The sequence below is a fragment of the Amborella trichopoda genome, chromosome 1 (genome assembly GCF_054954075.1).
Source record: "Amborella trichopoda isolate Santa Cruz 75 chromosome 1, AtrichopodaSantaCruz75HAP2 v2.0, whole genome shotgun sequence".
Lineage (NCBI taxonomy): Eukaryota > Viridiplantae > Streptophyta > Magnoliopsida > Amborellales > Amborellaceae > Amborella > Amborella trichopoda.
Window position 1 is genome coordinate 7,589,593 of NC_142336.1, and position 13,529 is coordinate 7,603,121.

Below are 13,529 nucleotides of genomic sequence, written 5' to 3' on the forward strand. Positions count from 1 at the left end.
ACAAAAAAAGCAAAAAACAAAAAATTCGATCATGGATTACAAAAAAAAAAAACAAACATATCGATCGTGGATTACAAAAAAAAAACAAACATTTCGATCATGTATTACAAAGCATTCGATCATGGATTACAAAAAATTCTATCATGGGTTACAAAAAAAAAAAAAAAAACAAAAAATTCGATCATGGATTACAAGAAAAAAAAACAAATATTTCGATCATGGATTACAAAAAAAAAAAACAATTCGTTCATGGATTACAAAAAAATCGATCAAGTATTACAAAAAAATCTATCATGGATTACAAAAAAAAAAAAAAACGTACGGTTTCGCTGATTCACTGTACGGACTAGCCGGTTCCGTACAGGAATAGGCGAGTCACTGTACAAAATCGTTCGGTTCTAAAGAACCGGACGATTCCTATTTTTTTCACCGATTCGATCTATCCATAGCGATTCCCGTCCAGTTCGACTCGGTGTTTTTTTAAACACTGGATTGTACCATTAAAAAGATTTTTAAACATTAAAACCACCTTTTTCGATGGATTTTTGAGGTGCATCCGTAGTCCCACATTATAAGGTTGCATCCTTATATAAACTTTTTCCTTAAAGAAAACATTCAATATCTTCATTGGAGTTGACGTCGGTTCTTGACTTCAAGCTCATTGTCTTTCTTTGATGCCACCTCTATTTCTAGGGTTCATTCCCGTTTCAGAAAAGAAATTCCAGGGTTTTTACTATAAAGTATAAACCACGCACTCTGTTATGATATGCTTTCAACTCAATCTCACTCTGTAATTCAAGGTTTCATTTCTCTTCTCTTCCATTTCTTAATTTTGGGGTATCTTCGCTCTTCTCTCTCTGTAACAATTCTCATGTCGTAGACTCTTTCTTTAGTGTGAAGCTCTGATACTTTTTTGGAATGGAAATATGAAAATTCGCCATTGAATTTTAGTTTCCTCCTCACTATTTGATTAACCTTGGGTTTCTACTTTCTATGTTACAAGAGTCGGATATCTCATTTCTCTCTCTCTTTGATGAAAACGGAGTATCTGTGAGGAAAAGGCTGGAATCTTACTCAGAGCTTCAATGGAGTTCCATTTTTAGGGCTATCGGCCTTCCTCTTCATACAAAATCCTGTTGTTTTCTATGTCTCTGTATCTGTAACAAACTCAGGGTTTTCTCACATTGAGTAAAGATCAGATCATCCTCATGGATTCAGTCAAGGTTCTAAATTTCAGAATTCTCAGCTTTCCTCTCTGTAAAAGTTCTAGGGAATCTGCTTCGTTTCAGGGAAGGTTCCTTACAGTTGCTCTTTTTCTTTGCCTGTTTTTCACTGTAACATCTTCCTTTGATCAAAACCTTTACAGTGAGCATTGCAAATCCTTACTCCCATCATCCGAACCACATACCGAATCATTTTACCCCTCCTTTTCCCTTGACATGAATGAAGGAATCTATATTGGAGGAGGAAAAATTTTAGGGCATGTTCCATCATCGTCCATTGGAAACTGGGTCTCTTTCAGAGTCCACAGATATCAAAATACAAGTGTAGATGATGTGATAAAAATCACTGGAAATCTAAAAATCCGAGGCTCTAAAAGCTACAATTCGAGTTTTAGCAGAGGCCCTCACTTCCATACCAGGTCCCCAAGGAATATTAGTCGGAGAGGCTTATTAAACTTCGACCTCTCGGGGTTCTATTCTCGCTCTTCAAAGACACTGTGCATGATTGGATATGGATCTCCATTATTCGGAGGTAAAGAACTCCATTTTTCATCTGTGTTTAAGCTGAATTATCCAAAGAATTGCACCGTCCTAAATAGTTTTGTTAATGGTTCATTAGAGATCATGCAAAACAAAGATTGGGTTAAATATTCGGAATTGGTTTCTGTCCTTGCAATTTCTTGTGGGGAATCTGATTATGCATATACAATGCTTGTGAATGCTAAAGCCATGTGCCCTGAAAAGAAACTATATGAGATGCCTTTGTCTGAGGTGCACATCCTTAACGAACCAAGTATTTGTAGTTATTTGTCTTGGGGTATACATGATCTTCAATTGGAATATGATCCAGATTGCAAATCTGGGAGATGTAGTCCTTTTGATAGTCTAGGGTTTCTTCCGGAGCGAATACGTTTTAAGAGCTTACAATGCAGAGAAAGGGAAAGGGCCCAATTTCTGTTTGGGTTTTCCAATTACAGTGATTTCGATTATTTCAATACTCATTATCTGGTTCCAGAAACAACTTTACTTGGGGAGGGGATGTGGGATGCAATGAATGACCAGTTTTGCATGGTTGGTTGCCGCCTGATTAATTATAATGGTTCTTTAGGAAATGCAGCAATGTGGGATTGCTCCATGGGTTTAAAATTACAGTTCCCTACAACGTTGACTGTGAGGAATAGGAATGTTGTTCAGGGTCATATATGGAGTAACAATTCTGGGTATTTCAAAAGCATTAGATTTTCAAAGCCCTTGGATCCAAGGGGACTGAGAATGTCAGGCAGATGGAGTCAAAACTATTCGTACACTGAGATAGAACATGTGAGAGAATCATGCAAGGCTCATAAGGAGGGTCATAAGAGCATGGGAAGAAGGTATCCCGATGGTTCATCTTTTCAAGACTTGAGATTCGATGCAACCATAAAAAACTCTCATGGAGAGCACAATTGGGTATATTTCACTCCCTTATTCCTTGGGGAGTCAAACCTTCAGCGCCCAATGTATGCTCTTCCTGATGCAAGTGAAATTCATACTTCCAAGTCCAATTACAGTCTGAACCAGCTGAATGTGAGCTATAGCATTAGCTTTGCCATGTCCCCTGAATTCAGATGGAAAGACTCAGAGTTTGTAGAAATAGCAGCCGAAGGCATATATGACCCTCAAACTGGAATTTTGTGCATGATGGGCTGTCGTAAGTTGGGACCAGAGAATGGTAATTTGAAAAATATCAGCATGGACTGTGAGATTTACATCCATGTGCAATTTTCTCCTTTGAATCCTAAACTGGCCTCAGTCGAGCATCGCAGTGGCACCATAAAAAGCACAAGGAAAAAGAAGGATCCTCTTTATTTTGAGCCATTAGAGCTGTCTTCGAGAAATTTGTACCATGAGCTGGCAAAGGAATCAGTATGGAGAAAGCATTTGGAAGTCATCATGGTTCTGATGTCTCTCTCGCTTGCATCAATATTCATAGTGTTGCAACTCTTATATGTTAAGAAGCACCCTGATGTGCTTCCCTTTGCATCAGTGTTGATGCTCACAGTGCTTACTTTAGGGCACATGATCCCTCTGGTTCTGAACTTTGAAGCTTTCTTCTTGAACCCAAATCGACAAAATGTACTTAACTGGCGTGGTGGGTGGCTTGAAGTGAATGAAGTGGTAGTCAGGCTCATAACCATGGTCGCATTTCTCTTGCAATTTCGGCTTCTCCAAGTGACCTGGTCTGCTAAGTCTTCTGCAGGTTTGGGAAATAGCCCTTGGATCTATGAAAAGAAAGCTGCATTTGTATCCATGGGCTTATATCTTGTGGGGGGTTTGGTTTCTTGCTTTTTCCATTGGAAGGCATCTTCGACTCAAGTGGTGGGACCTCGATGGAGAATGACAATCCATCGTTCTATTTGGGAGGATCTCAGATCCTACTCGGGTTTGGTTCTTGATGGCTTTCTTTTGCCTCAGGTCATTCTAAATTTTATCTGGGACACTAAGGAGAGGGCTCTCTCTCCTTGGTTCTTTATTGGAACCACCCTAGTCAGATGTTTCCCTCATGTATATGATGCATATCGAGCAGTTCGGTATGTGTATCAGTCTTCTAATTCCTACTTTTATGCCAATCCCTATAATGATTTCTATTCCACTGCATGGGATATTGTGATTCCTCTTGGTGGTTGTCTGCTTGCAATCCTCGTCTTTTTGCAGCAAAGGTTTGGGGGTAGGTTCTTTCTCCCTCAAAGATTCCGGAACCATGTTGACTATCAAAAGGTTTCTACAGTTGGGACATGAGGCTTTGCTAGAAAGGGGCATTTATGGTGGTTTTTCCACCTTTCAAAATTGGGACACACCTGAGCAGGTATGAGGTATCAGTTCCTTTTGAGTTGAGAACTATTGCATGTTGATGTAATACTTGTATACTTAATGAATGCATATTGGGCTTGCAGGAAACCTTCATGGAATGATAATGTTCAATGGTTTTTATTTGGGTTGGATGTTTTTTTAACATAATGTGCTATGATTGATGGGCTCTGATAGGAAATTTGAAGTTCTCTTCTATATATTCTGCATGTAAAAATTTTGATATTTGATGGGATAGATTATAAAACGGTTTAGTTGTGGTACAAGGAGGATGCTCTCACTCTTGGCCAGGATGCATATACAATCAGTGTAAAGCCAAATTAAATATTATGAAAAAACCACCTTGCAAAATCATAAAGGTGGCCAAATCGTATCATTTAACATTAATGTTGTTATTTGAAGTTTCATTCCACTTAGCACTTATGTAAAAAATAGTAAAAATGATTTAGGTGCCCTTGTTTGGGATTGAAAACCTTGAACAAGCAAGAGCATTCTGGTAATTTGATCGACTTAAATGGCCTATAAGCTATACGACGAAAATACCTCTAGTTGTTTATGGTTAGCAACACAGATCTGCCAAATGATGATGATAACCCTAGTTGTTCAAGGCTTGCAACAAAGAATATTTTTTCACTCTAAACCCTTTCTATATTAATAAGCCTAAAAACTAGGGGTATTTTTTTCATTTAGTTTGGGCTATTTAAGTAGGGTCAAATTACCAAAATGTCTAGCTTGTTTAGAGTTTTCAATTTTGAAGAGGAGCAATTTGGTTATTTTCGCCATATATTTTGTGGAGGTACTTATGTGAAATAAAACCTAAAAAGTAACAATTCTATTGTTTAATAAAATGATTTGATCACTTTAATGATTCTTTAAAGTGATTTGACTATTTAATTGATGTTTTTCTTAAGCAACAATTATAGTTACATGTTTCGCCATATCGGTGTTTTGGGCAGAACCAGCGTTTTAAAAAACGCCGAGTCGAATCGGACTCGCCCGGTTCGACTCGGAAATCTTGAAAAGGGACCGGATCGCCCAAAGAATCGGAAATCGTCCGGTTCTAGAGAGAACCGGACGATTCTGTACAGTGAATCGCCGATTCACTGTACGGAATCGGCGAGTCCGAACAGTGAATCGGCGATTCCGTACGGAATTTTTTTTTTTTTTTTTTTTTTTTTTTTTTTTTTTTTTTTTTTTTTTTTTTTTTTGTAATTCATGATAGATTTTTTTGTAATACTTGATCGATTTTTTTGTAATCCATGATCGAATTGTTTTTGTTTTTTTGTAATCCATGATCGAATTTTTTGGTTTTTTGTAACCCATAATAGAATTTTTTGTAATCCATGATCGAAATGTTTGTTTTCTTTTCTTGTAATCCATGATCGATTTTTTTGTTTTTTTTTTTTTTTTTGTAACCCATGATAGAATTTTTTGTAATCCATGATCGAATGTTTTGTAATACATGATCGAAATGTTTGTTTTTTTTTTGTAATTCATGATCGAAATGTTTGTTTTTTTTTTTGTAATCCATGATTGAATTTTTTGTTTTTTGCTTTTTTTGTAACCCATGATAGAGTTTTTTGTAATTCATGATTGAATTTTTTGTAATCCATGATCGAACTATTTTTTTCTTTTTTTGTAATCCACGATTGAATTTTTTGTTTTTTTTTGTTTGTTTTTTTTGTTTGTTATTTTTTGTAATCCATAATCGATTTTTATGTAATCCATGATCGAATTTTATGTAATCCATGATCGAATTTTATGTAATCCATGATTGAATTTTTTGAAAATTTGTGATTTTTTTTGTTTAATCCATGATCGAATTTTTTTTTGTAATCCATGATAGAATTTTTTGAAATTTGTGATTTTTTTTTTAATCCATGATCGATTTTTTTGAAAATTTGTTTTTTTTTTTTTTTTAATCCATATTATTCAAAGAGAAAACGAGAGAGATGATGATTCTGAGGCCACCCTATCCCAGCCATATTATTCACATATCGAGTCCCAACAGCAACAGTGTAGGGATGAGCACGAAATACTGTAAATTAAATACTGAATGGCAGTTCATGCAGGGAAAGAACATATCAATATTCGCATATTCATTCAAAAGCATGAAAATTCTTAATGGAGTACCCTCATTTTTTATTGAATTTTTAAAAAACAATATTTATAATGAATTTTAATAATTTTTTCGAATTTTTTTTAAGCTTTATTCTGACCGATTCACCCGATTCCCGATCCGGATCGTCGATTCGCCGATCCGGATCGGTTTTTTGGAAGCCCGATCCGGGTCACCGATCCGTTTTTTAAACCATTGGGCAGAACTATTAGATACTTGTAGACATTGACACTCGCGTGTGTTTTCATGTAATAATGCAAACACTAGAAAAGATCTTGTAGCTCTTCGAAATCTATAATATGTTAATTTGAATAATATTTAATATTTTATAAGTTGGGATCGCATACTATAAGACCATTTATCTTTAATACAAGAAGATCACAATTAATCTTAGCTATTGGATGTCTAGATGGTTTGAAGTACATCACGAAATTCAAAAAAAAATTGTTGAGCTTTGACCTGTGATTTGAAATTTGATGGACAAAAATGGTTGTGACATCATTGTACTAAAAATACATGATCGTTTTATATATTTTTTTATTTTATAAAAATGAAAGTTTAGAGCTAGAGCTCTAAACAATCAAATTAGAGCCCACCTCAAAAATTTCACTGAAAGCGGTTTTTTTTATGCTCAAATATCACAAATTGATCATCTCAATATCAAAATCCATGGAAATGAGAAAAAAATAGATTTGAAGTTTTGAAAATATCAAAATCCATGGAAATGAGAAAAAATAGATTTGAAGTTTTGAAAATAGTGCATCTTATAACACATTTTTGGACCATCAAGTTTCAAGATTTTCAAGTTTTTTTCTATCTATACTATTTTTAAATCTTTAAATTTTATAATTAGAGTTGAAAATATATTTTAAGGAAATCACAAAGACTTCCAGTATTGAAACTACATTTCTCGACACTATTTGAATGTATACTCTACTTTGATTGTTTCGAGCCTCGGCTCTATACAAACTGTACTCTTTTATAAAAAGATGAAAATTAGCTAAATTTTTCTAAAAATTATTGTACTATTCTAAAAAAACCAATTAACTTTGGGGCAAGAAAAGTCTTAATGACCTCTACCCATGGCGTATGAAATCGGGCGATGGTTTTTATTTCTTATTTTACGCTTCCTTTTTTTTTTTTTTTGAGATAATTACAATAAGTTATTTATATATGTGATTTTTTATAAAAATATTATTTATATTTTATATATGGATGTCACAATCATTCTCACTCATTAAATGTCAAATTAAATGGCTTAGGATGAGTCATGAAGTCAATGGCTTAGAGTGAGTCGAGAATTTTTTTTTTGAAACTTTGTCTATTCAATGACACTTTTACAACCACCCATTTCAAAATTCAAGAGACAAGAACAACAATTATCTTTTTATCACGTATATATTTCTATCATGAACTTAGAAAATATCTTTTTATCACGTATATATTTCTATCATGAACTTAGAAAAATACACGTTCGATCCAATCCCTTTTGTTAAAGCTTGAGGAATGTAGATGGATGTACAATATTCATTTATAAGTCTCTGTTAAAGTCTCTCCCAAAATTTATACGTGTTTATTTTTTTTAGGGACTCGGATCTGACTTGGGACCTACCGTGTATTCCCAACATGAGTCTAGGTATGGATCCAACATTTGGACCCAACAGATCGGATCTGTGTCTAAAACCTAGACCCAAATACTGGGTCTGGGTCTAGCTGGACCCGACCCATTGCCACCCTTAATTTCTTTCTCCTAAAATCTTTTCAATCTCTTAAAATCTCTCTAAAGAAAGTAAGAGAGAGAAAGAGAGAGTTCAAATAAGAGTGTGAGAGAGAGAGTGAAACAGAGTGAAATAAATAGCCTCCTTGCATTGCTAGGAAGGGTGAAGATTGATAGAGAGAGAATTGAGTTTGAAGATTGATAGAGAGAGAGAGAGAATTTGATGCTCTAATAAGGAAGGATGGAAGATGGCCAATAAAGGATATAAATATTAAGTTAAAGAAAGAAATATAGAGAAAATCTGGACAGCTCTAGAGATTAATAGGTGAACATTAAGATTTTTTAAATAAGGAAAGGATTAAAGAGAGAGAGACACAACATAAAGAAACAATCAGTTACTTTTGTTTGGCAAGTGAGAGAGGAATCTCTGAATTACGAAATACAGCAAACGGCAAGTGAGAAAGAGGCATCTCTGAATTAGGAAATACTGCAAAAACTGCAACTTATTCCATTACTAAAATCCCATCCACTGCAAACACACAAACATGTCCCCACAAACAAGTCCGTATTCGCAGAGCCATGGCATACCAAGGAGTCATCGCTCTCTCTTTCTTCCTCCTCACCCTCTCTTTCTCCCTCTCTAATCCTTCTCCAAATCCTACCGCATTCCGTGTAGATCTTCACCACTGTGACTCAGTGCATTCTCCGCTCCATGATCCCTCGGCTTCTCCCTATGCTCTTCGCAAGCTAGCCGTTGAGCGTTCCATCTCTCGCCACAATGCCTTGCAATGGGAGATCTCCGGGAAATACTCACCGTCGGATCTTAGAACCGATATGAAGCGAATACCAGGTGAGTACCTTATGAAAATCTCCATAGGGACACCGCCCCAACCATTCTGGCTAAGTTTTGACACGGGGAGCGATCTTGTGTGGACTCAGTGCGAGCCTTGCGCTAACTGCTTTGAACAAGATGGCGAGAAATACGATCCTGAGAATTCATGCACATTTGTCACGCTTGAAGGCACTGCCCCTCTATGTCAAGCCTACCATGGAGGTACCCCTCCTGCAAATCCCTGCCCTTACACTGTCGTATATCTTGATCAATCACAGAGTACTGGCATACTTGCAACCGAATCGTTCACTTTCGAGACCTCTAGAGTTGATGCCACCACCACTAATCCTCTCTCTTCTCCTTATAGAATCAATGCCAACCCTGGCTATAATTCTAGTGCAAGCAATAATCCTCTCTCTAGTCCTTGTAAAACCAATTCTAATCCTCACTATAGTTCTAGTGCCACCACTAATCCTAGATCAAATCACATTTTTGCAAAAACTAATCCTAGTTCAACCATCAATTTGAGTTCAGATTCAACTCCTAGTTCTAACAATGGCACTATTCCAAGTGCTAGCACTACTAGTACTAGTCCTAGTGTTACAATTATTACCACTAATGATGCAATTCAGACGGTGATCACCGGAATCGGTTTTGGGTGTGGCCGAACAAACACTGGGAACTTTGTCCCTGCCATGGCGGGCGTCGCTGGGCTTGGAGGAGGGCCCCTCTCGCTAACCTCCCAATTGGGGGGCATAATTGCTGGCAAGTACTCATATTGCTTGACCTTGAGCACGGCCACTGATGCCATGGGCAAATTGATATTCGGAGATAATCCTGTGTTCGATGGGCCAAACACCAAGAGAACACAGATACTAAGGGATCCTAACATTCCGACCTACCACTTCCTAGGGCTTGAGGGCATTAGCGTAGGCAACAAGAGGCTCAACATCCCTGTAGGAACGTTCGATAGTGGAAGGTTCATAATTGATTCCGGCACCACATTGAACTTTCTGGCAAATGGAGGATACGGACCACTCACTGATGAATTGAAAGATGTGATCCAATTAGAGGCAGCAAACGACCCCTCAACCGATCCTGATATAGTGTTGGAGCTCTGCTATAAGAAACCTAACAACTACGAGGGGATCCCTGATATAACATATCATTTTTCGGGTGGTGCCGATTGGATAATGCCGCCCCAGAACTCGTTTGAAGTGGCGAGTGCAGATGTGATATGTTTGGCCCTTCGCCCCGCCGATGAACAGCTCCAGCTCTCCATTATGGGGAACATGGCTCAGCAGAACATGGTTGTGGAGTTTAATGTCAATGATAATATTCTTTCTTTTGTCCCTGCTGATTGCACCGCCCTTTAAGGTTTAGCGTTTTAAGGGTTGGTGGATATTGAACATCTTTTGTTTAAGAGGCAACAAGTATTAGGATTTGCAAGTGCTGGAGTTTCAATAAAATGCTTCTGGATTTTATGTGTTTTGGTCTTGCTCTGTTTTAAGCAAAGCAGAGGTAGGTTTTATTTGGTTGAGTTTTGTTTCTAATGCGTGTTATCATTTTGGCACAAGGAAAGCATATCATCTTTTTACTTTTGACACAGGGATTAAAGTATCACCCCTATCGTTCAGACATGAAATCCGACATCTTGGAATGTGTCACTTAGTTTGAAATACTTTATGTAGCCACTCATTTTCATATCAAATGGCTAAAAGTTAAAAGATCCAGGTTTAACGTATTTGGTATTTATAAAAAATAACTTTTTTTGGGGTAAATCAATGGGGGAAGAATGCCCTGCTTTTCATTAATATTTTAAAATAAAAAAAGGTTAGAGATCATTTCTTAACAACCCTTGAATTTTTTGGTGTTATTTTTTATTTATTCATTAATCCATTTGAACACGTGGATTTTGGGTATGGATTTTTTATATATTGGATATTACTAAAACATATCTTTTGGTTTACTTAATGGTTAGGATATTCAAATTTCATGGATATGAATATTAAAGAATCACCTAACTTTTCTACAATTTCATTTCCACAATAAAACCTATTTTTTTGAATTTCCAATGCCAAGGATTCTACTCCGGCCCCTCAGCCCGAAACTTCGGGCACACTTGTTAGCTATGAAAATATTTGCATGAAAATATTTTTATGTGAAAATTACGTTTCACATGTTTGGTAACATATACCAAAAACTATATAAAATTTTAGAGGGAGAGAATACTTGAAATTCTTTAAAAAGAAACTATAATATTTGCATGAAAATATTTTCATGCGAAAATTACGTTTGACATGTTTAGTAATATATACCAAAAACTTTATAAAATTTTAGGGAGAGAGAATACCTGAAATTCTTTAAAAAGAAACTATCTTAAAAATTTTAGAGAACTAAATTATCTCAAATTTTAAATTTTAGAGAGAGCAAGTATATTAACATTTTAGAAAGGGAAACTATCTCAAATTTTAAGTTTTAGAGAAAGAAAAGACTTTAAAATTTGAAGAAAAACAAAATAGAATTTTAGAGAGAGAATGTATATGAAAATTTTTTTCGAGAGAGAAACTATCACAACTCTTCTAAAAAGAGAAACTATTTCAACTCTTCTAAAGAGAGAAACTATCTCAAATTTTAAGTTTTAAATGGAGAATGCACCTCAAACTTTTAGAGAGAGAAATTATGCCAATTTCTAGAGAGAAAAAGTACCCAAATGTTTTTAGAGAGAAACAATCTCAAAATTTTAGAGAAAGAAAGTATCTCAAAATTTAAGTTTTAAAGAGAGGAACCACTTTAAAATTTTAAATAATGAAACTCTGTCAAATTTTAGATGGAAAAAGTACCTAATTTTTTTTAAAAAAACTATCTTACTATAAATTGACATAAATTATTTTCTCTCCCACATATAGATAGAGAAAGTACCTAATTTTCGTAAGAGAAACTATCTTACTATAAATTTACATAAATTATTTTCTCTCCCATATTTTGAATTGGTATATAAAAAATTTAAAGTAACAAAATTTTAAACTTTTTTTTGGAAAGTATTAAATTGCTCATTTTCGAATCCCTTATTTAGAATTGGCATGAATGATTTTTAAATACTACTATTTTAATTAGAAAATCAAAATATTTTAGAACGTAATATTATTGATTTTTGAATATATTGTTTTAAATAGGTATAAATTATTTATGAAAAATAAAAATCAATAATTGAAAAGATGAGGTACTACTAATTTCTTTCACTTAAGAAATAGAAACTGAAGAGTTCCATTAAATTAGGATATATCTTAATCCCACTTATGTAAGGAAACCTTACTTGGGAGTTGGGACTCTAGGCAGAAAACTCTAAAGGCTATTATTAGATAAAGTAAAATCAAGGGCTCTTATTGCATGATGATGACTAGCCCAAAACTCGTGCCGTGCATAGGCCCATCAAATCGAATTATATATAGTTTTAAATTTTATATTAATTGATAAATATTATTTCTAAAATAAAAAAAATTTAAGTAATAACAAAGTATCTTGTAAACTTTTATAGTGTTAAAAGAAAATAGTATCACTTAAGTATTCCTTAATTTCATTGAACATAAAAATAAAAAATAAAAAATAAAAATAAAAAACAAAAAAAATTAAGGGATTCAAGCTAATTTTAAGAATTAATCAAACATTATTTATTAGAACTTTATTCCGTAATGATAAATTGATTTTCAAATCCATTATTTTAGTTTGGCATTGATTTTAGATAAATCAAATTATTAATTAAAATAAAAATCAAGAAAGTGTTATATTTCTTATTTTTTAAAATTAAAATGGAAATTTTAAAAATAAAAATTGATCTTTATCCTACACATGCATGGACAACCTTATTCATTAGCACCATGGTAAAGAGGTCCCAACTCCAAATATCCATGCTCCTCTCGATTAAGATTTTCAAATACCACTTATTCTATTCACATAGTGCAAGGTTTTAAAAAAATGGATCGGTGACCGGGTTATTCATTCGGAAAATCGTGTCGGATTGGTGGCGTGGTTTGGATCAGAGAATTGGCTCTATCCAGCCTTAAATTTTTTTTTAAATAACAAAATATCTTGAAAATTTAATTTCTTATGATAACAATGAAACTGGGTGCATTACATAGTGGTTTTTTATTACTTCATAAAAAAACATGTAAATATTGAGAATATGTTTACTGTTTGGGTGTTTTGTTGACCATTATATCCATTTCAGATTCAAAATGAAGCTTAAATTCAACTCATTGTAATAAAAGGGATATTTATGAAAGAAAGACATATGCGATCTTTTACCGGGAAATACTTTTTTTTTTTTTCTTCACACTTTTCTTTTGGCAAAAGATAATTTACAGGTATCTTTATTACAATAATATAAATTTTAAAATAAAATCAATATAACAATAAAACCAAGATCTTAATAACTTGATGTCATTGAAACAACTATGCACTATCCTTAATAATAAAAGATAAGATTGTAAGAAACAAAAGGAAGAGTGCCGGAGATTACTTCAACCAGAGGCTTATTACACCCCATACCAAGTCACCACCATCCGATGGTACGGGATCAATGATCAACCTTCAATCTCAACCGGACCAATAGAACATGAACCTCTTTGATCACAAAATTAAACCCTAGGTGAATTCTCTTAGCAACCTAGTTTGAGAGAGATGTATTATCTTTTTGCTAAACCTTAAAACCTCTAGCCATAAATCGATAGTTGACAGATAAAGAGAGAGAATAACTCTATAACCTAAACGCTTAGGTTCTTTCACAATATG

The 13,529-nt window shown here is 34.5% G+C and overlaps 2 protein-coding genes across 2 annotated transcripts; both read left to right on the forward strand.

Annotated features, from left to right (window-relative positions):
* Positions 1-558: 558 nt before the first annotated feature.
* LOC18426238 (DUF2921 family protein, putative (DUF2921)) lies at positions 559-4,333 on the forward strand. The gene is made up of 2 exons (XM_006832896.4): positions 559-4,068; positions 4,157-4,333. The coding sequence occupies exon 1, from the start codon at positions 1,209-1,211 to the stop codon at positions 3,999-4,001; it is 2,793 nt and encodes a 930-aa protein (XP_006832959.2). The 5' UTR covers positions 559-1,208; the 3' UTR covers positions 4,002-4,068; positions 4,157-4,333.
* A 4,298-nt stretch (positions 4,334-8,631) lies between these two features.
* LOC18426239 (aspartic proteinase nepenthesin-1) lies at positions 8,632-10,142 on the forward strand. Its single transcript, XM_006832897.2, has one exon. The coding sequence runs from the start codon at positions 8,741-8,743 to the stop codon at positions 10,112-10,114; it is 1,374 nt and encodes a 457-aa protein (XP_006832960.2). The 5' UTR covers positions 8,632-8,740; the 3' UTR covers positions 10,115-10,142.
* The last annotated feature ends 3,387 nt before the right edge of the window (positions 10,143-13,529 follow it).

What these genes read in the sequence shown, in the direction of transcription:
- LOC18426238 (XM_006832896.4), top strand. Translation starts at nt 1,209, where the DNA reads ATGGATTCAGTCAAGGTTCTAAATTTCAGAATTCTCAGCTTTCCTCTC.
- LOC18426239 (XM_006832897.2), top strand. Translation starts at nt 8,741, where the DNA reads ATGAAGCGAATACCAGGTGAGTACCTTATGAAAATCTCCATAGGGACA.